This window comes from Dreissena polymorpha, chromosome 7, assembly GCF_020536995.1.
Source record: "Dreissena polymorpha isolate Duluth1 chromosome 7, UMN_Dpol_1.0, whole genome shotgun sequence".
Taxonomy (NCBI): domain Eukaryota; kingdom Metazoa; phylum Mollusca; class Bivalvia; order Myida; family Dreissenidae; genus Dreissena; species Dreissena polymorpha.
Window position 1 is genome coordinate 89,296,359 of NC_068361.1, and position 24,524 is coordinate 89,320,882.

Consider the following 24,524-nt stretch of genomic DNA (forward strand, 5'->3'; position numbering starts at 1 on the left):
GACTTAAACATTCGTCGTATATAATTTAAATGAAATAATGCATTAAATATTTTAATATCATTGTGTTTAATTGATTAGATAATGTTTTTAATAAACTTATATAACGCATGCATTGATTTATGAATATATAACAATTATTCTTCTAATAAGATCGCCGTGGCGGGAGGTCAATGGTTCGATCCCGACTATGTAAGTATTTTTTAATCTACTCAAAAATACCAAGTACTTTTTCTACCCAGACCCAGACCCAAGACTCCTTACATAGTAAAAATGTGTCTATGCTCCAGAGTGGCCCTACATTTAATTGGAAGAAACAGATGAAGAAAAATACCTATCCCCGATCTACAATTTCCATTACCGTTTGTTTAATAGTAAAAAATAATATACAATACAATATTTATTTTGTATTATTATATATATTCAGATGTGTGCTTTTATTACTAGTATTATAATTTTTCCTAACAAATTTGAAAGAGTGTATTTAAGTTTGGTTGTCTCGATTTCATTTAACTTTGTGTTATTACGATTCAGAATCCAGATTTATAAATAAATTCCAAATAAAAAGTTTGTTTCAAGTTTCTGTTAACATTGTCGTCCGGTCATATAACCAGTTACAATAAAAGTAAATACGATATATTTTAGCAACACGCTTATGACAACTTTCCAATATACAATTAGCATATATTCGTATCTGTAACAGATGCAAGTTTTATCCAAAACCAGAATGCTGTTAAACTTATATTATTGCCCTTTAAGATTTTAGAAACTGGGCCATATCCAAGTTTAATCGAAGTTTATTATATGTTCGTATAAGTGTAATCAAATTGAGATTAGGCTGATTATTCAACCAAGATGTGTTGGAGCCCGTTTACGTTGCCATACCTACGTCCGTCACTGAAGGTGCCCTAGGGAAAACTTGCGTCTCAATTCCCTGTGCCTTCTCCCTATACCCATACTGAAAACAATAATTGTCACAAAAATAAGGAGATCCTTTTACTTTTTCTTTTTGATAACTTTAAATGAATTAAGTCGAGTCTATGAATAACTAACTTAAACCACAGGTGGTTAGCGTGTGGCTATGATATTAATTAGTGAGAACATCATTTTGAATGATAAATAATCATATTATAACGAAAAATCAACTTTTCTGAAAAACAAATTCACTATCGAATATATATATATATATATATATATATATATATATATATATATATATATATATATATATATATATATATATATATATATATATATATATAACAAGGTATTCAACTCGAAATCACCCGAAAACAGGGTGTATCGCTTTGAACAGCCATTACTTCATCAATTTTGCAGCGATTTTCACGATATTGGTCTTATTCAACGCATTAATGAATTTCCTTTCTTGAAATGTACATGTCTTGCAATATTTTTACAAATACTGGGTCAACTTTTAAGAAATAACACGATACACAACTTGTGTGACCCACTTAACATCGATCAGACCGGATCTAAGACTGAAATTTCACGGAGTAAAGGGCATTTTTCCTGCAAAGTTCACGGACCTCGATACCATAATTCAATAACAAGAAAAGAACATTCTTACTGTGCTTGCCGTTGAATTATGCATCGGAACTAACTGACCAGCGCCGTTTGAAACCTTTGTTTACATATATTTCAACAACTGACGTTTTAAACACACGAGTGATTTTATTGGTCCAATGCGAAGGTGTGTCTTTACACCTGGAGTTTTTTTATTCATTAATCCTGTCTGATCGATTTTAAGTAGGTCACGCGAATTGTGTATCGTGTTATTTTCTCAAAATTTGACCCAGCATGTGTAGAAATATAACAAGATATAAACATTTCCAGTAAGGAAATACATTTCTGCGTTAAATAAGACCGGGTTCATGAAAATCGCTGCAAAATTGATAAAGTAATGGCTGTTCAAAGCGATGCACTTGTTTTCGGGTGATTTCGAGTTGAATACCTTGTTATATATATATATATATATATATATATATATATATATATATATATATATATATATATATATATATATATATATATATATATATGATAGTGAATTTGTTTTTCAGAAAAGTTGATTTTTCGTTAAAATATGATTATTTATCATTCAAAATGATGTTTGCACTAATTAATATCATAGCCACACGCTAACCACCTGTGACTTAAACAGATTATATAATTGGTTTCGCGTTACTACTTTCAAGTTAGGGGCGTTGTTCAAAATAACGTCTTTGTTGTTTATTTCATACTAAACATTTTTTGATAGTTTTTATAGTTTGTTTATCACACTTAATGGTGTGTATATTTAAAGCAATATTAAAAAAGGTTTAATCTTACCTGTCAATCCGGCTTAGGAGTATTTATGAATTTATTCCTGGCTTAAATATGAATCGATTACTCTCTGTGTTTTACATTGTGCTAAATACATATCTATAGCAGTTGGAAGTTTTCACGGGTAAGCATAATTTACAATTTGAACCAATATGTGCTCTGCTCAGCAAAAGTATGCGAGTTGACTCGACAAAAAGTATTGACGTACATTTGATAGCGACGTACATGAAATAAACACATATTTGCACAATCAAATCGTAGTTTCAAGAACAAGACGACTTAACACAAATCAAGTTTATAAGGGAACATACAGTTTAAATGTAACATATTACTTACTGTTTTTCAAACTGGATTGTGACCCATTTAGGATCGTCGGATGGTGGGCCTTCCGGTTTACAGTCAATCTCGTAGTGGTAGCCAGTGGTAGAACCCTTAGCTGTCTGTAAAATTAAAAAAAATGGCTGTACAAACAAACTATCTGATTATTCTTACATCAATCCATTTTGTCGTGTAAATATATGATAAATAACAACATTTATATTGTGGGAGCGTCGTCCATTCTTGAGACAAAAACTTATGTTTTGTAGTTTAGTTTTAAACTTTGTGGAAATGAGTTGATGGTTAAACAGTGCCTGGGTATTTTTTGTTTACATAATTTTGAAAGCTCTGTACTGCCTAATATAAAGTAATATAATTGATATTCATATGACGGTCATAATTATATTAAAGTTAGATGGAACGTTATCGTTAATATATTGTTTGCTATGGTGAAAAATGCTGCGTTTTATTGAGCCAAACGTTTTTCTAAATGATGAATTTTAACGAGTGAATCATTAGGGATTGATTGACTTTATGCAACAGTTACTTACCGAAGCGTACACTGCGTTCTCGATATTGTAGTTGCATATGCAGGAGAAATCTGCTTTTACGGTCGATGCCAATAGCAATACGACGCTCACAATACTTTTTAAAATCATTATCTACAGCATTGGATGATACCAGATAAACCTTAATCATAAATATGATTAAAATAAAACATAAGAGAGATTGCGATATTGAAATAAGATTAACGTATTAATGTCTATTATTTTATTTTTACATACAACTCAACAGCCAATTGTTTTGTTAACAATACTTTATCATTTGAAGTATAATTATAATTAATTATTTTGGATAATAATTACTTAGCGTTATATGAACAATAGCTTACTTTGCACGTTTAGTCGAAGTGGTTAACTCGTTAAGGTCTCAATTTGTAAATTGAGATTTCTTATATCTCTCACTAACTATCTGAATCGTGATCTCTCGTCATCTTTCGAATTAATTCGGACTGAAATCGCGGCTAATTAACAAAGGCATATACCGATGACGACAAATACCGAATTTTAACGAAGTTGCAATCTCATATTTTGATCTCAGTTTTATGGGAACATGTGACGTTTTAAACTTTTACGAAACAAATATCTAAATTAGCAAATTGTTAACATCACAAGAGGCAAACACTTTAATTTAACATTGTTTAGGATTTTTTACACATGGCAATATGTATAATAAATGTTATGTGTACAAACAAACTTCCTTGCGGATAGTATAATTAACGAGTGCAGTTTTCATAACAACACTATAGTTAAAAAACGAGAAATTATCGCACGTTTTGGATAGTGTGTTTTGACACGATTGATGTTGACTCTACATACACTATTTAGTTACACTTATTTGTTTTGTTCAAATCTTTAGGTCGTGTGTGATGTTTGAGCAAATTAAACCCCCGAGCTATGCATTTCCTTGATCGCCCCAAACCAGTGACCTAGTTGTATTTGTGCAATGTTTTTGTCCTATGTAAAATCGTTGGTCAGTTGGTCACTTGCCACTCACATCAAGGAACTTGTACGGATGTTAAGACATATCTCTTGCTTATGTAACTGGAACACACTTTTTTATTAGTTACAACATTAGTTGATCTATGTGTTGTACACGTGTGTGTCCAATCTGAATTAAAACTGTGTATAGTTTGGGTATTTCGAATATTAAAGTAAACCTATTTGCTGACTATACATGTGTCGATGCCTTATTTAGTCAGAGGATGGCGTATGACCTTACGTACGTTTACACTGTTTAATTAGTGTTATCTCTTCTAAGTTGTAACAAAGCAGAAGCAACGCGTGGGGAAAATGAAGGATAGTGCCATTTACAGCACAAACTTGTCTCCGATAAGAGGAGATACTATATTTGCCAAAGGCGTTGAATTAAATAATTAAATGTTTGACAAAACAATATTGTTGCGGTAAAAAATGCGAAATCGCTGTTAGATACTTTTAAACGCCGACGTATACATCGAAAAATGAAACTTACAACTTTTATGTAGCAGCGATGTAAAATGTGCTTATTGTTTGTTTGTCTATAAAATGTGTCCACATATGCGAAAACAGATACTTGATTTTAGTAATCTGTTATGACAGTACCATTCACATAATTATAACAAAAAATGGCATAGACAAACTTGCTTCCATCCGCCAGTAGTCTATGTAAGGCCATTTAATGCCCTTTATCACATAAAGAACAACATGAAACATTAACATGATTTAAGTTGAGGTCATCGGCATTTGAGGTTTAAACGGTTTCAAGGCTATTTCAGTCTCCCACATCATCAAGAACAAACAAATAGCTCGTGCACATGCATATAGAAAATGAAATGTTGTGTACCGAGCAACGTAAATGATAACTTTACAAACTCTTGTTTTGGCTCTGTTATCACTACAACTATGAAATGCTTTTTATATGATTGATAGTCGTTACTATACAAATTGAACTTTACATATGTACCAGTGCGATAGTTTATATAACATCTATTCCTACGTGTTCGGGGATAGGCTTTTAAGTTCTTAGTGTACATGTAAAGTAACAAACGCATGCTTCATCTATGACAGGCTTTGATGGCTAAAACAACTATAATATTCGACACTGCCCACTGCGTCCTCAAAGCACAAGTGAATTGTTGTAGTATTAAAGAAAGCAATAATACAACAATAGACAGCATATTAAAAGAAACAAGAAATGTCTTTACAAAAGACAATATGCGTAGAAATGTTTAATGATCTCATTATCAAACCCTGAGTAAATATGAATAAAGCCTACTGAAACATGTCTATTAAAAATTAATAAATGTGCATGTTTACTACAGCTTTTACGAAGGTTGCTATCAAAACACTCGTTAACGCAGTCGCGCTTTATTTAAGAAGGAAAGGAGCTCTTTTTAAATCGCAAGTAAAAATAATAATAGGATATGGAAGTCACTTACTGCTGCGAACATGTATACACGTCAATGATCACATTTGCTATTATAATTGTGCATGCACATACTTTTTTTTAAAGGGAGCATTTTGCACATTTAAAAAATAAAATCCTACCTCCCAACATATGAGTTGAGAAATCGAAGTGTATATGTATAAGTAATATCGTATATATATGGTAAATGCAAAAGTTATTCTTGTGTTATTATAAATTTGTTAACTTCTATAATATAGAGATCATATGCAAACATGTACTTTACTATAGATTGTAACTGTCTTTATTTCAAAGGTTATTCTCCAAACTTATTCAATTATTGAATAGTTATTGGTATTGCGGTATTTAAAATTGTTGAAAGTGTTTATCCCCTACAAATGAAATGTTTAAAGGCACTCAGCTTTCTCGCCGCATATAATTATCACTAGAAAACTATGGCATAGACAGCTCCACAGAACAATCTATATGTAGATTATTTCGATTTTATCATAAGCAATTGTTTGGTAAGGTTTAAGCGAGATGTTGATGTCTATGTATTGAAGATGGCAATTGTGTCTTTATATTTATTAAATAGACGGTAACTTCCCATATAGAAATGCGCTGTTTTTCTATACTATACTAATTTAGATGATATATTTTCTATTAGAACGTTAATTTGTTACATGCAGATCCTTGTTTATTTTGAGAAAAAAAGCCCTATTAAAAATGTTATTGTAGAGAATTCAGGTAAACATGTAGTCAAGTTTTTAGTCAGACAAATATAAAAACGCGACATTCTTTTAAAATTACGCGTTTCAATGAAGCCGTGTTTTGTATAAATATTTCGAAGATGAACTATATTAGGACTCTTAAAGACTCTTAAATCTTTTGATAGATATACGTATTATCTAAGTTCATGTTTAAATGCTTTATTCGCTTTTAATACGTAAGGGGTATTTTGAAGTCGCGAAAATGCAACATTAATGCCATTACTTCAGAATCGATGGTATCTTAAGAAATAACTTTAATTCTATATAGTCGACTATCCAGTTTTTTGTTGCATATGGTTCACCATTTTACGGGTATTTTGTGAGATCTATTTAGAGCTTTATTGTTTGATTAGAAATTAAACATTGCAAAATGTAATGCAATATAACAGATAGGAAAAATAAGCATTGGAAACATTAAACCAGAAAACAATATAATTGCATGAAACAAGCAATATTCCACAAATAAATGAAAAAGGTTTTGTGCTTGAAAAATGTATCATGAAACCATTTTAGTACTAAAACGTGATTGCTGCAGAAGGGACGAATACAAAGCAATCGGCGACCTGTACCCGTAAGCAAGTGCCTGAATAATAGGCATTTTGTTAATTGAATGAAACTTTGCATTGACATTAATTGCAAAATTCGTGTTAAATCGAATTGTAATCAGATGAGTCATGTCTTGAATATTGTAGTAATTGTCTTCAATGTGTATGATTATACACGTTTATTGTTTTAGATTATTTACATAAGTCTTAGATTTATTGTGGAAAAAATAGATTGACTGTTCACTAGCAGTATCACATTTCTTTTCTTTTACTTCAGATATCCGCAAATAAATTTATATTTGAATAATGAAGTTTCTCGGGCTACCCATGTGAAAACAATCTAGAGTTCGGTATTGTTATGGAAATGATTTGCGTGTGTAATGTTATAAAGATACTTGAAAATAAACTTTCAATAATTAAAAAGTACTAAGTCTAGGATGATGGTGCTAAGGAGAATCAGGTTGTTACGTAGACAACATGAACTTGATAGGGTACGTCTGTTATATCTATGACAGAGACCTTGTTTTTATGTCTAATTTGTATATTAAATATATGTTTGTGATTCTAAGCAGTAACACACAATTTTTGTCAAAGATGTTATAAAGTTGTTTGGGTTATTTTCCATGAATCATATTTATTATTAAGAAATATAAAATAGTAACATTTGTAATAATATTACGATGCTGTTATATTTTTAGACAAAATATTTCTCTCGTTTGTTTGATTAAACAATTTGATTATCAATTGTTTTAGATATTGCTTTTAGTTATATGTAAACCTTTACATTGTGTGGTAGTGGTAGTCTTTAGGTTTAGCACTTGCCGATTTGTTCGTTGCAGATATAACAGGAAGAACACATTGTTTTCGTCTATTTGATATTGATTGAAATGTACAGGCTTGTTTCGATAAATAAAACAAAATTTCTATGAGATACACAAAACAAATCAATAGCAAATGTTGTTTGATAATGATTTTATTTTATCTGTCAGTGGTATCCACTTTTCACCCAACCAGCACACTTGAACCGTGACTTGACAGAACTTCTGGAAAAGATATATGACCACAAATGTCAATTGTGTATTTACAATAAAGACAAATATACAGATAGGAAAACATCAATACAACGACTGATTATCATGATTATATTTATGTGATCAACAATTAACGTACATAATTGGAAATCAACAAATACTTCTGGTTCTTATTTTCGAATTACACAAGTAACTACGGATTAACGTTTCAATGACCATTAACAAGTTGTACTATTACAAATAGTTGCAAATTTCTTACTGTATTCGCAGAACGTGTAATGCTTTTCCCCCACGTCACCAAATAACAATCCCTGTTGCCCACAGGGTAAATCGTCCCATTTGCTGCTATTGTAAGGTATTAATGCAATACAGTCCTCGGTGTTATGACTTACAAAGTTGCTTGTATGGTTTGGAACCCAGTTCGTGTAAGATACACTTTCACCTGATAAATATAATTTAAGCTTTCATAATAAGACACACGTTTTATAAATGTTTCCATGTATTATGCACAATGCTGTAAGTTGATTGGCTAGATAATGATTTAAATGTTATTTGGATTTTTGTGTATGTCATGTTCGGCACTGTTCCCCACTCAGTGTGGTTCATAAAAGCTTATAATTTAACTTGTTTCCTTTCAGGAGGATGTCGTTAAGATACACGCATTCATCTTATAATAAGGGTATTTTTTGTTTTCTAAAATGATATATGTTGCCAGATTTTTACAATCATATTCATGACGAAATAATAATTGTATTCGATATGAATCAATTTTGAAGGTTACACAAACCTGAAGTCCATTCAAACTGCCCTTCAACCTTCCTATCATGGAGCCCGAGCCAGACCGCTTGGACAGGGTTATGACGTGTCATAAAGGCGCCCACAAAGGCTTGCTCAGTCTCACTTGTAATTGCTACCAGATGGCCCCCTTGTTGCTTACAAAGAAGCTCGCTATGCGTCCAGATAGCACTGTGCGTTTGAAGCTCATAGCAGCTGTCACCATATTGGGCCAGGGGATAATTGTTACGCCTTGACTCCTGCTTAACTGGTCCAGGACACATATGAATATCTCCTGAAACATGTACCAATGTTCATGATTATGTATAACATGCATATATATAAATAAAATATATATGCATAAAATAAACTTATAATACATCAAGATTGAAAAAATAAGAATATTACCATCTGTGTTAGATAATTGTGGCATTGGTGTGGTCGTTGCCAAAACTGTTGACATTGTCGCTCCTGAATTAGGAACAACATTTATTTGAACACATTAAATTAAATGTTTCTCTGCGTTAATTGTTCGAATAAATGAAATGTACACACATCGACCTGATCGTTTGATATTTATTTTTATTTACAAACACACACTATATAAATCAATTATATGCGATGCAATTGGTTACATAATTTCTTCCCCGTCAGAATGTTCATATTGATATGTATTTCATCTTACTGAATTCACAAAGGTAATTCAATTTCCTTGAGCATTCTACATCGTTCCACTGGCCTTGGAATGTTTTAGCACCCAGTCCGGCACAGTCCTCAACCCCGTGAAGCAGAACGTCATCGTGTCTACCAATCCAATTGGTGAAGTTCACCGGATCACCTTAGTTTTACGAAGGGACCCAATAAGGTAATGACATACACGCATACCACAATTAAAATGGCAGCATTTAATCCGTTCCATTAATAAGATGTGTATCAATTGAAATTAAAGGGTTTAAAAACAGTTTAATCCCGTGTTCAAATTTGGAAATGTGGATACCAAACGAAGCCAAACCCACCTGAAGACCACTCATAGTGTCGTTCCTGGTTTATGTCATTCAATCCAATCCAGACGTCATGTCCAAGATGTTGAATGGTCACTTGGTATATAGCGTCCTGGTGCCGTTGATCAGGTATATGGGCTAGGTGACCTCCCCTTGCTACACAATGCGCCTCCGCATCCTTCCACGTAGCCGGCGTTGGCACAATCTCGTAACATGTGCTGTCTACTGTGAACAGGGTCCCGTGATGTAGTTGTGCGTGTTGAAAGTACCGTTTTGGGCATCCGTACTGTACTGTTTTTATATAAATCGTCAGTCAAATGAACAAGACCAGCTTCTATATGTGAATAATTGAATGCAATTTATGTATAATTATACAAAAAATTCAAATGTACAGCCTAAATGTATCTCATTTTTGTAAATAATTTAGTGTATAGCAATTTAAATTATATAACATATAACGTGTTATATATTTCAGTGTACGTTTTACATGGCATTGTGTGTTTTATATAATGCATTTTACGTTATATACGTTGCATTTTACGTTAAATATTATGCATTGTTCGTAAAGATGAATTTAGATAAATAACGTTTGTAATCAAACATCATAATTTTTAGGAATAAATAATATTAACGTCATTTTCCTTACTCCATTAATACGCATACATTTAATTAAATGCGTCACCATGTACCTTGTGTGGACGGTCCAATGGAACTAGTTATGGTTGTTAATATTGAATAAAAGTGTGTAGTCCTATGAGTAGTTGTTGGTTTCGGGGTTGTCGTGATGATTGGAGTGGTTGTCGCAGTTGTTGGTTTAGGGGTCGTGGTTGTTGTTTGTGGTGTTGTCGTAGTTGGTGTTTGTGTGGTAGTAGTTGTAGGAGGAGATGTAGTAGTTGTTGTGAGTTGAATCGTTGTAGTGGGTTTCGGGGTTGTTGTTGTTGTGGATTTAGATGTTTCAGTGGTTGTAGGTAATGATGTAGTACTTTGTGTGGGCTGTGTAGTTGTTGTTGTTGATATCGGCGTTGTTGTTTCATACGAAGTCGGTAGGGTTGTTGGTGTTGTTGACGTAGACGTTGTTGTTGTTGATGTTGTTGGTACTGGTGTTGTTGTTGTTGGATTCGGATAAGTTATTGTTGTAGTGCTGGGGACCGTAGTTATGGTAGTGGTTGGAGCAGCAGCAGATGTGGTCAGCGTCGTTGTTGTGGTTGATGTTGGTGTTGTTGTTGCTGTAGTCGTTGTCACTAAAATATACGTTGTATATTATTTACCAAGTTGCTTTATGTTTCAAATTAATAAAACATAAAATTATTTAAATATTTAAGTGATGTAAACTATAATGAACACAATTTCTTTTTAGAGCATATGAAATTCTTTCTTTTAACTGTCCAAACAGCAACTGTTATTGGATTTGTGAAAATTGTCTTCTTCTGGACTGTTATTCATTGAATTAAATGTGTTGAGGGTTTCTTCTGTTTTCACTGATTTATTCTACCAATACCTCTCGAACTATCACCAGGACATGATTTTTTGTTCAGTTGGAAGCTATGAAATATAATAAACAAGACTATTGTCAAGCAATATATGTCCCCTACCGGCTCCACCATTGTCAGAATTGTTTTGTTGCAATAGCAGCCAGAATTTTTGACGTAGGAACAAAATAAAATGACGTGCATAATGTCCATATTGTCATCTATCCATGTTTCAAGTTTCATGACAAAATATGAAGAACTTTTAAAGTAATCGCAGGATCCAGAAAAGTGTGACAGACAGACAGACCTACAGACACACAGAGCGCAAAACATAAGTCCCCTCCGGTGAGACCGGTAGGGGACAATAATGCATTTGGTGATAATTTAATATTTTTTAATTTAGTGCTTTTTCTACTCATATTGTTTTGGTTTACAAAACTTATCTAAAAAAGTCAAACTAACAACAAGTTATGTATACATTTTAACATCATATGTTTATAAGAAACATTATAATCCCACATTCATAATATAAATGCGCATACCATTATATGCAAAATAGGCGGTTGTACCATTAAGATGCTTTAACCAAAAGCAAAATTCTGGTACACTGAATTGACCATCCAAAATTTAAGAAACGGACATATTTTAAAGATAAATATAAATTCAGGTAACTGTGTATTCAAATTGAGAGTGTGGTGATTAATACAAGCCGTACAACGCACGTCAACACAAGTACACGTTTACGTCCCAATACCTTTATCCGTCTCTGGAGGTGCCCCAGGGCAAACTTGCGTCTCAATTCCCTGACCTTTCGCCATATAGCCGTACTGAAAACGATACACGGATAAGTTAAATGTTAGATTTAATTAAATAAAGTCGAAACCCGATGGCTCGAACTTGCTGGGCTCGAATTTTTGGTTGGCTCAAACTCTCCTCGAAGCACCGATATTTTATTGCTGATGGCTCGAACTGTTTTTACAGTCCCGGTCAGAGTTTTCACACGTTATTTTGTTTGTTTGGCTCGAACTTACTTCGGGTCGCATAGAGCTGTTAATCGATATGAGCACTTGATTAAAGGCTCGCTATAATTGCGAACATGTAATCGACTCAATTGCTTGATTTGATTAAAAGATGATACTGTGTATACAATATGGCGTTTTTGTGTGAAGATGCTGTAGTATTATGACTTGAACGGCTGCATCAAAACATGTACTATGTCAACTGGATGGAATAGAAAACTTTGTATCCATTCATCACGCCATTCTTAAATATAAAAATACAATTGAATAACAAATTGCATGTCGTACAGTCTAATATTTCAGCAATGTGCATATGATGCTTATGAGTGCTTTCTTCTTAGCATTGTTCCTTTCATGTACCCTTAAATGTTCTACGTATAAATGGGCTTATATTATATGCATTAACAATATGATATTTGTTTTATTGTATGTGTAACTGTATTAAAATATTGATTACTCAAAAATATCAAGTATATATTTGGTTCTTATTAATTCAAAAGCAGAAAGTCGTACGGAGTTTAAGCAGTCAGAACACTCTTTATCTGGATATGTAAATCAATTGCAGATTCATATTAGTAAACATAAGTATATTAGAAACCGGTTGGCTCGAATTCCGGATGGTGCGAACTTGTGTTGTTGGTCCCGGCGAGTTCGAGCCATCGGGTTTCGACTGTATAATCAAAGCGAAACTTCAGCTACACCAGGGCTTTTTATTATTTGTACTCCTTTATTGATGACAATTTACCAGTTGCTTAACAGTCAGACACAACACAAATGTATTAGATACGATCCAAACATACTTAAAAATCCCACATGTAACATCAATAAACATAGGGTCACTGCCGCCGAGTGTTTCATATTCACCTAACGATTACATAAATGTTATTACACAAACGTTAGCCACACCGTAGTTTTTAGGATATAAACTATGCATACTTACATGTACTAAGTAAGTGTGTTTTTAAACCATCATTACTTTATAATCTTCTTAAAAGCCTACTTGAAGCCAACCCGATTAAGGATAATATGGACGAAAGAAGCAAAATCAAATTGAACATCAATCTATCATTAACCAATTAAGCTTAACAAAAGTAGTAAAAATGATAAGGTTGTATAAGCAGATGATTAAGAAGATAATTTGCAATTTATTGCAATTTGTTGTATACGTTTTGTTTTAAATTTATAAATGTTTTTTACAACTCTTAACGTAATTTTTCTTTTCGAACTTTCAGCTTACGCCTTCACATGGATTTTAAACATTTAAACAACACACGTTAGGCTCTTTTGTGGACAAACGATAAGCAATTAATAGTGTTACCACACGCAAATGATTTTTTTAAATTTCCTAACGCATGATGTTTGTTCATAAACCACCGCTTTATAAAACAAAGTATTAAGATTTTTGTTACTTATATATCCAGAACGTCTCTTTGATCAGATAATTTGCTATGTAAGTAATCATATCACATAAGCCCCCAATCGGAGTTTGCACGGCGATTATGCAACTGGTTGTTTGCCAATTGCATTGGCTTTTTATCCAACAGGGCCATATCGCTTTATAGCCCAACAACTACTTGCACGTTCGACGTTGCTTTCAAGATGGCTATCGGAGATTGGTCGAATGGCTATCAATTCATTTTCGAACACATTACGACTGAAAAAATCTGTTTGACATGGACAGAAAAAGTGAAAATAAAAGTCCCCACATACTTGTTTTTCATAATGGATGGTGACCCAATCGGGATCGTTTGATGGTGGACCTTCCGCTTTGCAGTCAAACTCATACATGTAGCCAATTGCCGAGTTCTTAGCTGTCTGCATCATTTAATACAATCACATTACAAGCAAATCTGATTATGCTTACATAAACACATTTTGTCTTGTAGGAATGCATACTAATTTGCTGCATTTACATCATGGAAACGACGCCCATTCGTTTAACAAAAACTTATTTCTTTCAGATATGAAAAAATATAACCATATGGAACATTATTGTTTATATATTGTTTGATATGTTAACGCATGCTTTTACTAAAAGATGCATTAAACTATTAATCATCATTTGGCATTTTAAATTGTATGTAACTGTTACTTACCGACGCGTACACTGTGCTCTCGACATTGTAGTTACAGATGCAAGAGAAGTCGGCTTGCACGGCGGATGCCATTAGCAACACAATTGTCACAATACCTTTCCAAAGCATCATCTGTAACATTGGATCTTCTAGATAATCATATAAACTAAATGTAAGTAATACTATAGATTGTCATAAGAGAGATTGCTTTCAGCGAGAGTGTTATAAGAGAACTTCACAAGATTAAATTCACATCTTAATGTGTCAACGTATTAATTTTCATATTTTGAACATCACGCACACCTTAATGGCGTCTTATTTGTTTGCAAAAGGTAAGCATTTATTAAACAATTATATTTATTTACGTTGGTGAAAAACTCCTTAAAATGCAATCTAATTATATAAACAATTACATACCTAAGTTTGTTTAATTCGTTGACGTGGTTAACTCATTAAGGTTATATTTTGTTAATTGGCATATGTTAGATATGATACACACCGCTATCTGAATCGTGATCTATCGTCATATTTCAAACGAATTCGGTCTGAACTCGGGCATAATTCAGACACAAGACACTCTATACAAATACCGAAATTTTACGGAGCTGTAATCGTATTTTGCACCTTTTTAAATAGGAACGTATCCCATGTAAGACTCTTACGAACTTAATTTCCTAATTAGTACATTGTAAACATGACTTAAAAAAATTGACATTAACATTGTATTAATATTACCACGTATTGTATATGTCAATTTAATATGTATACAAACAAACAGCCTTGCCCATAGTACGATCAACGCGTTTAGTGTACATAATAACACTAGACAAAGAAATAAACCCATTTTGAACGAGCGGTCCTGCTACATTTTTATACGTTTGCTTGAATACGAGTGTTGTTGTATCTAAATGTATAATTAAGTTGAACTTTATACTTAATAGCTCTAGGTTACGTGTGAACTTAAAACGCTATGCTTTTCTTTGCCGTTCCGGAGAAGTGACCTAGTTGTATTCATGTTTGTTTTGTGAAATGTCAAATTGTTGGGAAGTCGGTCATTGGTCGCATAGAAAGGAACTTGAAGAGATGATAAGACATATAAACATGTATCACTGAACAACCAAGCCGTTGTCAGTTTTATGACCTTTCGTACGTTAACATTGTTTAACTAGTTATATATCTGCTTGGTTGCCACATAATATAAGCAAAGTGTGGGGAAATTGAGGTCATTGCCATACCATTGCCATACATGAGACGGACATGTCTCAGATAGGATGAACAACCATATTGATTCGACAAATATTTTAAAGTTACTTAGTTAATGTTAGAAAAACACGGTTGCAACACTACCAAAATTCACATTCAAAGCAAGATGCTTCTGTACGCGGACATACTCATTTAGAAAATAAGCTGACAAATTTAACTTGGAGGCGATGTTACCAAGATTACTTCGTTTGTCTAGACATGAGTTCACAGTTGCGAAACATACACATGATGTTTAAAGCTCTTTGCTATACCTATTGAAACCATAATAATATGTGTAAAAGCTACCAATATAACTATTCCGACGTTTTATTCCGACATTCTATTTAAAATAAACGCGTATCAGTGAATGATGAATATATGCACTTTATGACTTCATTTTTTATGGTTTTATCCTTCTTTAATGCATCAATGTTATTTCTAAAGCGCGAAGATAAGTCAGTTTATTGCATAACTCCGGAATCAATTATACCTTATTAGATTATGTGTTTATGGTCTTCTATCCAGTTGTATGACATATGGTTAACTATCTTCTGGGTTTGTTTATGAACATATCTCGATAACTATTTTATTTCGTGTTGAAGTAAAACCATAAATCGCATTAAGTAGATTTGGAAACCCATCATGAGGCACATTCAACGAGTCAAAAATGTCAGAAGAGGAAACGAAGGAGAGTTCACAAATAGTATGGCCTTTTGTTTAAAGAAACCTCAATTAAACCATTTGAGCACAAAAAGGAGATAGCTGCATAAGGGACGAATACGAAGTAAGCTCCAAGTGTACTCGTATGCGAGTTTCTAAGTAATACGCAACTTAAGAATTGTATGGGTCGTGGATTAGTAGAGATGACCTCTATTCAAGATTCTCTTCTTTTATAATATTATACACGCTGTATTGAAGAAGATTATTTTTTTCAGGCTACGATTAATTGTGGCATAGTCGAATGGGAAGAGGACAATAACAACGAGCGAGGCATGGTATAGAGGAGATAACCCTGGGTTATGGTTAGGTAAGGGTTAGGGGTCGGGTTAGGGTTAAGGTATGGGTTAAGGCTAACCCTAACCCAAAAACCCGACCCCTAACCCTTACCCTTACCCTAACCCTCTACCACCATGCGCATTACGATACCATGCCACGCTCGTTGTCGTTGTCCGCTTCCCTAGGCGATCGACTGTACACTACCAGTATCGGATTGCTGGTATCATATTTCAGATATTCGCTCCAATCCCCAAATGAAAGCGCTTTTGAATTGTGACGGTATATTGGGCATACTCTTATTGGCACACTCTAATGGTCTGTTTTGTTGAGGAAATTGTAATCGTGTCTAATACAATACATATGGGCCGTGCTCTGTGGAAAGGAGGTTTGTTGCATGTGTGTAAAGAGTCGTCGCAGATAAGCATGTGCAGTCCACACAGGCTTATATGGGACAACACTTTCCGCTTTTTATAACACTTTCCGCTTTTCGTTTCAAGAAATTCTCTTCTTAGCAAAAATTTTGTTTAGGCGGAAATTGTCGTTCGTGATTAGCATGTGCGGGCTGCACAGGCTAATCTGGGACTACACTTTACGAACATGCCTCTAATTGGGTGCAATGGTAAAGTGTTTTTTTCAGATGAAACATATATGTAAGAGGGAAAAACATAATCTTCCAATGTCCGTAAGAGGCTATGTTAAATCGTCGTAGAATACAATAATTAAATAAAAAATTATAAATTTTTGATGAAAAATGGTTACATGGTTTTGACAATACATCGGTTAATAAATGTGAACATCAAACGCATTTATTATTTATGACCTCACATGTGAAATTATTTTGATGTGACTAATGACGTGTCGGCTTTGCCAATTACAGTCAGGTTTATATCAGTATATCAGAGTTGTTGTGATATTCAGAGGTCACATACGAGCATTATTTGTATTTTATTGACACATAATATTTGTTTTGTAAATTTTACAAAACAGATGTTAGAAACAAGTGTGTATACAAATGTCAATATATGTATTGATATTGTCCTATTGAAGCGCTATCAACATATCATCCGATTAAAGAAGCTGGACTGCTGTTCGTTTCTGAAAACAAAACAAAACTTAAAGATGACGACATGCTAACCCCCTTCTGACAATAAGAGTTTAACAAGATATTACGTGATTATAAGAATTCACAGCGAATAATTAGGTATATGAGAATTTTTAACGCATCATAGCAGCACACTCTAAAGCTTAATGTATTGTGCTACGAAAATTATTTCACCGGTATATAACCAGTGAATAAAAATTGTCAAGCTTATTTGCAAAACATAGCCGCACATCAGTGGCGTTCTCAGTTTGTTTTAAAAATTAAACCTTTTGTCAATATTCAATGTATAGCTTATTTTATTTGCCAAATTCTTACTGTATTCACAGAAGGAAAAATATTGCGCTCCCATGTCGTCTCCAAATAGCAGATCCCGGAAGCCACATGGGATGTCGTCCCATTGCCCGCTCTTGTACGGAACCAGAACAATGCAGTCCTCAGTTTGGGAAGTTTCGAAGTTGCCCTTGTGGTTGGGTATCAAGTTGATGTAAGTCAACCTATCACCTTCAATTTAATTAATCGTAGTGCAATCAACATGCCTGATTGAATGTAACATACATATTACAACAGGTCTTTAAGAGTACATACTAGACGTTCGGTAACTAAATCAAAAGGAACAGTAAGTTTCATAAAAACTATATATTTAAGATAAACGCATGTTCGTCCCCCAAAACGACACATGTTTCAAAACAAGTTTAAATTACTTCTATTAATACTTCTAAATGTATTCATATGTAAAAGTTACAGGATTCCTCTAAATTTGGTAGATTCAATGCTTATGCACACGTCAAGGTACTTTGGTTCTGATGGTTTTTAAAAAAACGTCATCAAGCAGTTAAGTTGTAAGTGAACACAATTTTCGAAATTGAATTGTATATTCTATAATGGGAAAATAACAAAGCAACCTTATTCTGCCATAAACGTGTGTAACAAAATGTCCTTTCTTTACGATCGATAACACGTTTGAAAGGAGTATAAAATACGAAAAACATGCTATTATTAAAATTGATTTCGATAAGAAGTTAAAACAGATCCTTGTCGTGTAGACTTCATACTATCACGTCTTTTGTAATCGCGTATTTTCCTTTTTAAAACATCGTATCACACACATACTTTCGCGACGCAAATTTTGTGAATTTTCATCCGCGTGCCTGGAAAGAAGCTTTAAAAAAGATATTCTGCTCTGATATGACCATCACTTTCCGCTTTTAAAAGCGGCCCTAACTCATAACCACATGTATCAAATATATACCACACCTGAAGTCCACTCATAGGTCCCCTCCACATTTCGGTCATTTAGCCCTATCCAAACAGCGTGGTTAGGGTTATTCCGGGTCATGAAAGCCTCCACAAAGGCTTGCTCTGCTGCGCTGGTTATTGATACCAGATGCCCACCACGCTGCTTGCAAAAAGCTTCACCATGTTCCCAGGTTACTGTTTCGTCTGTTTGCAGCTCATAGCAGCTGTCACCATGCTGGGCCAAGGGGTAATTAAAAACTCGCGCGTGTGACTGTACTAAAAGCGGGCACATATGTATATCTCCTGAAAGAAAAGTGTACGTTTTCAAACCATGGTTGTATGTGTATTTTAAAATCAGTTCAATATCAAATTCGCACATTATCGTTTTGTAAATATTTTTTTTGTTAACAAAGGGGTTTGTTTATAAAACAATATTGCTTACATACATGTTGAAGATGCAAAAGAACAATATCATATTTGAATGTCTCAACAAACATGGTTTTACTAACCGTCTGTACCAGAGACTCCAGTAAAGAAACCAGCTGTCGGCGTTGTATGTCCGTGAGCGTCATCTAAAATTTAAAAATCACACCATACTGTAGCCAAGCCACTCAGCAGGGAACATTCTGCCCTACACGTGCCATTATGTATGAGTAAAAAACGTTCTAACTCATAAAGTTTTCATACGCATTATTAATTAACATGCAGAGAGTTTTATTAATTATAATTATCATTTCGTAAACAGTTCACAATCATCAAGGCAGATACTAAACTATCCTATAATGTTGGTGTAATCTTAATATTGTGCTAAGTTGAGCTTCTACATAATTTGTTTTTTAGCTTCAATAAGTTACGTGTGTCCTGCCTACAAACATTGAGTACACAATAAACATACAATAGTTTCTTAGCTTAAACGTTAATGATTTTTTTATTATTTCCATTCTTTACTTTGTTGTTTCGTCGCGGATCACAATTAATGATGATTTTATAAACAGCAGATTCTCTTAAGTCAATGTTAACACGACACGACACACGAATAATACACCACGGCGTGCATTCATCGACTGGCAAACTATGTATATAACTGTAAAATGAAGACAAATTTCTTTACTGAATTCACACAGGTAGCCCATTAGCCAAATGCACGTCGTATCATCCCAACGACCACGCAAAGTATTTGCCGCAAGACTCGCACAATCTTCAAAGTTCTCAAGTTGCCAATTTGAGTAGATCACAGGGTCCCCTGAAATCCAAATAACAGCACCTCATATATAATGAATATTAAAGTGCAATCCGTTCAATGTGTAGCATTAAGTCTTTCTTTGATGAAATCCAACAAATGAATGCATATCGTGTGATGAATTTCAGAAGGCAACATATACATTAGAAAAAAATCAGTATTAATTGTCATTGATTTAATTACATCACAGAATATGCTGTGGGGATCACGGATTCAGTGGGAGCGTTCTTTAGAATTCCCCCATAGACACCAAGTACAGGTTTGTGTCCCAGGAAACGCACTCGAGAGCGTTTCAAATAAGCCTAAGGCTTTCTATGCAATTGAGCTAAATAAATTGGTTTAAACTAAATCCGTCCGAAAAGCCTATTTTAAATATGTGAAAGCTATGACTTTATATCAGGTTCAAAAATATTTTTTTATATGGCGTTTACCCACCTGATGACCATTCATACTGTTGTTCCTGGTTTCTGTCATGAAATCCAATCCAGATGTCATGTCCATAATGTCGCATTGTCATGTTGTAAATGCTGTCCTGGTGCCGTTGATCAGGAATATGTGCGAGGTGACCTCCCCTGGCCACGCAGTCAGCCTCAGCATGTTCCCATGTCACATCTGTCGGGACAAGCTCGTAACACGTGCTGTCGATTGTGAACACTGACCCCAGAACGCTGTGTGCATGTTGGACATATCGTTGAGGACAGCTTTACTGACCTGTAAAATTGCACACAGAATGACATAAAACTTTAGCGTTAAATCACCCACGGTATTTAGTTTTACGTAAAATGGTATATCGGACACCATGGATTTCTTTTGAAAATGAAATTGCAAATGTATTTAGAAGTTGACAACATAATTGAATGTGCGATTTATAAACGACAAAGTGGCATAATTTTTATTAGTACCGTTTATTTTAGGGCAGCTGGTAAAGTTCTCTTGACATTATAATGAATTACGAAGGCATATTATTTAGGAAAAGTCATATTGATCGCTTTAATTAAACATAGCATAGGTGAAAATTCTATTTGTACAATTGTCAGTACAGTGTTACCTTGGGAAGATGGCGTCGAGGTTGAAGGCTGTGTTGGGCGTTGAGTTGTTGTTGGTCTTGGTGTCGTAATGGTGGTTGTGGTGGATGTTGTAACGGGAATTGGTGTAGTTGTTGTTGTGGGTTTAGGGGTTGTTGTTGTGATTGTTGTTGTTGATGGTGGTGTTGTTGTGGAGGTGGTTGTTGTGGTAGGAACCGGTGTTGTAGTTGTAGTAGTTGTTGGCGCTGGAGTAGACGTCGTTGTGGGTTCGTGGGTTGTAGTCGTTGGAGTTGTGGGTTTGGGTGTTGTTGTTGTTGTGGTGGTCGTTGTTGTGGAAGGAACCGGTGTTGTAGTTGTGGTAGTGGAGGTGATTGGAACCGGTGTTGTAGTGGTAGTCGTTGACGCTCGAGTAGACGTTGACGTTGTTGTTGCTACTGTTGTTGATGTTGCTATTTCTGTTGTAATTGATGGTGTCGTTGTTGTTACTAAATGTAGTTAATAATAATTATAAAACCCCTAATGTTATTATCATTACCTGTTAACATGTTTATATATCAAACATCAGAACATTACTATATGTATACTGAATGATCAATTACATTTCAAACACAAACCCCTTAAACATAAAGCATAAACGCATTTGTATAAATACCATTTGGGCATGTTTAAATGAAAACTACTACATTTATGGCATAATACGGACTTACTAAAGAATATAAGTTTTTGGAATAAGTTTGATTTATTTTATCATAATTATTTTTAAAGTAAGTAATTGGTAATGAACACCTAGTATTGTTATTCGAAACAATATTTTTCTGTGTGTGTCTTCAGTGTGTTTACGTTAACAATTTCTAGGTTTTGTAATTAACACAAACCTAGGTCGGACGCTGGTGGCGCCCCTGGGCACGTTTGAGCTTCCTCGCCCTTTGCCTTCTCAAGGTAACCGTACTGAAGGTGACAAGTGTGGTATCATATATGTCTTGTTCTGAGAAAATTGGGCACGATGCATGTTCGTAAAGTTTCGTCCTAGATTAGCCTGTGCAGTCCACACAGACTAATCAAAGACGACACTTTCCGCTTAGACTAGATTGTGGTACAAAGGGGCTTCCTTTTAACGAAAAATACCACTAAAGCGGAAAGTGTCGTCCCTGAATAGCCTGTGCGGACTGCACAGGCTAATATGGGACGACACTTTATACACATGCGTTATGCATTATTTTATCAGAACAAGACACATATGTTTCACGTTTATCTGAAATGATATATAACTCAAACACGAAATTGCAACGTGTTCTCGGTTTACATTATGGCATGCAAATGTAGAACTTATTTGTTGTAATCCAGGTGAGCGCAACTTTAGAAAATATCCAGACCAAAACACTGCCCCCTGTATGAACCAATCATATTTGCATTCATACGATTCAGGATGATATAGTACACGTTTTTTAAATGATTTAGAACGGGCTCGCCTTCTTGCATACAAAGATTCGTGTTTTTTCCAATCCCCGGAGTATGCTACTATTGCGATCATACACTTGATAATATTTCTTGACTTTCGATAAGCACCTGTTAACAAATGTCAATCATATTGAAATCAGTCTGAAATATTGCGTAACATAGGTAAGCAGTTCAATTCGTGTATACCTAGCTCTTTTATTTGTTTGTGATTTTCCAAAGAGCATTAAATGATGTGTGTGAGTTCGATATATGAAAAGTAATCATATATCAATAGTTAGTTTCAGAAGCTAGAAAAAGTATCAATATATATAGATTCAACATTTATAAACAAACCGCCACAAAAAATGTACGGCAGTCACATGTAGTCAGCTTTGGAAATAAAGAAGACCCAGAACTATGTATAAGGTATGTTAAATAAAAACTAACGATGTCATTACGTTTACAGCCATGGTCTTAACAAGGTCACATTTACTATCAGAAATTGCATGCCAACATAATGTTTCTCTACGTCTAAATCTACACGCATTGTCGGGGCTTGTTTATGTTTTTGAAGCAAACAATTACTATAAAACATATTATATTTTATGCAAATACTCAAAACAATATGGCTTTCGCTAGAACATAAATGTAAATGAATACCAGTCGTCACATACTTTCTGTTCATACTGGATGATGACCCAGTTGGGGTCGTTGGATGGTGGACCTTCCGGTTTGCAGTCAAACTCGTAAAGATAACCTATGGGAGCACCCTTTGCTGTCTGCAACAAACATTTCCAGATCAATTTAAGTATTTGAAAATCAAAATAATCTTCTTGAAATATCAACCTAATCCTTATTATAATTTCTGTTTTAAATTCCACAACTAGCATCACATTATTGTAATATAATATGTAACATAGACACTGTTTAAGCCTTTCGTGGTTATAGAGATCGCGTAAAATTACGTGATATAACGTTCCCACATTGTGCAGTCGTTATGGAAAAAAGTTTACATCATTATGTTGCTCATCAAAAATGTAACAAAACAGGTAATATTGTAATTCATTAGAGCTCTTTTTAACTATGCCCTCTTTTATAATTTGTGCATATAGTGTTCCGAAGTAACACAAAATCGTTTATTGATGAGTATTTTCATACTAAATCTGTTACATTTATTCACCAGAAATTGTCCCCCCCCCCCCTGCAATGTTATTTTGGCTATTTTAGTATGCAAATCTTGACATTGGAACAGCCAATCAGAATATGCACGGCTCCACAAGAAACCTATTTTCAAGATGGCGGTTTGACAGAATCAAGACAATCGATTATTTGTGATGATTACAGATGATTAACATTTAAAAAAAGGCATCACATATAAAGACCAAAGGTTAATAGTGAAAGTTTATAAGGATTCATAGTCACATAATTATAAAATATGCGTGATGTAACAACTTAATGAAAATTACCCACGACTGAACAAGCATATAGCATGTATGTGGACAAGTAAAAAGCAGACATACCATATTTGACCGGTCGACCAGCGATTCCAATAAGAGTATGCAAGCTGTGTACGAGTTCAGTATATACCTTATCTTACACAACGCTTTTAAATAATAAACATTGTATATTATTTCAGTCATCTGTATTATTTACATTAAATATATATTAAAACGTCAAGTCATGTGATCATAATTGGCACTCACCGATACGTACACTGAGCTCTCTATGTTATAAATACAGATGCAAGGGTAATCTCCTTGTACGGACGTTGCCATAAGCAACATCAAACTAACAACACTGTGCAGAATTGCCATCTTGGATATGGGCTATACTGTTTGAGTCTATAAATAAATGAGCAATGTTATGTGTGTCTATGAATTTACAGAAGAAGATGGGATATTTAAAACAGTTCACGCATAGCAACTCCTCTTCCGTCATCGAAAATTACAAAATTCAAA

At 34.2% G+C, this 24,524-nt stretch overlaps 3 protein-coding genes across 10 annotated transcripts in view; 1 reads left to right on the top strand and 2 right to left on the bottom strand.

Moving 5' to 3' along the window:
* LOC127837069 (glycerol 3-phosphate dehydrogenase-like) overlaps window positions 1-24,524 on the top strand; it is a 284,765-nt gene that overhangs the window by 32,813 nt on the left and 227,428 nt on the right. The gene's annotated exons all lie outside the window — the stretch shown is intronic.
* On the bottom strand, window positions 7,778-14,857 carry LOC127837067 (C-type mannose receptor 2-like). Of its 3 annotated transcripts, none has more exons than XM_052363874.1 (11): window positions 14,706-14,857; window positions 14,310-14,420; window positions 13,924-14,028; window positions 11,949-12,021; window positions 10,709-10,966; window positions 9,741-10,016; window positions 9,410-9,562; window positions 9,133-9,195; window positions 8,738-9,019; window positions 8,210-8,392; window positions 7,778-7,962 (listed from the first exon to the last, which is right to left on the bottom strand). In XM_052363874.1, the coding sequence occupies exons 2-11, from the start codon at window positions 14,418-14,420 to the stop codon at window positions 7,922-7,924; spliced, it is 1,545 nt and encodes a 514-aa protein (XP_052219834.1). In that variant the 5' UTR covers window positions 14,706-14,857; the 3' UTR covers window positions 7,778-7,921. The 3 variants fall into 3 exon arrangements, with proteins under 3 accessions (XP_052219834.1, XP_052219832.1, XP_052219833.1); XM_052363872.1 differs by having other exon boundaries at window positions 10,415-10,966; XM_052363873.1 differs by lacking the exon at window positions 13,924-14,028 and having other exon boundaries at window positions 10,415-10,966.
* On the bottom strand, window positions 17,482-23,401 carry LOC127837071 (macrophage mannose receptor 1-like). Its single transcript, XM_052363888.1, has 9 exons — window positions 23,241-23,401; window positions 22,005-22,077; window positions 21,153-21,614; window positions 20,540-20,815; window positions 19,976-20,107; window positions 19,374-19,436; window positions 18,883-19,167; window positions 17,944-18,129; window positions 17,482-17,621 (listed from the first exon to the last, which is right to left on the bottom strand). Exons 4-9 carry the CDS (start codon window positions 20,619-20,621, stop codon window positions 17,587-17,589), a joined length of 783 nt encoding a protein of 260 aa, XP_052219848.1. The 5' UTR covers window positions 20,622-20,815; window positions 21,153-21,614; window positions 22,005-22,077; window positions 23,241-23,401; the 3' UTR covers window positions 17,482-17,586.

Bases quoted from the DNA above. Each gene is read 5' to 3' on its own strand.
- LOC127837067 (XM_052363872.1), bottom strand. From the start codon at position 14,420: ATGATGCTTTGGAAAGGTATTGTGACAATTGTGTTGCTAATGGCATCC. The intron at 10,017-10,414 runs GTACATGGTGAC...ATATAAAAACAG, and splicing joins CATTGGACCGTCCACACAAG to TACAGTACGGATGCCCAAAA. The intron at 7,963-8,209 runs GTAAGAAATTTG...TATCTTTTCCAG, and splicing joins TTACACGTTCTGCGAATACA to AAGTTCTGTCAAGTCACGGT.
- LOC127837071 (XM_052363888.1), bottom strand. From the start codon at position 20,621: ATGACAATGCGACATTATGGACATGACATCTGGATTGGATTTCATGAC. The intron at 20,108-20,539 runs GTGGGTAAACGC...TTTGGATTTCAG, and splicing joins ACAGTATGAATGGTCATCAG to GGGACCCTGTGATCTACTCA. The intron at 19,168-19,373 runs GTTAGTAAAACC...CTTTTCTTTCAG, and splicing joins TGGAGTCTCTGGTACAGACG to GAGATATACATATGTGCCCG.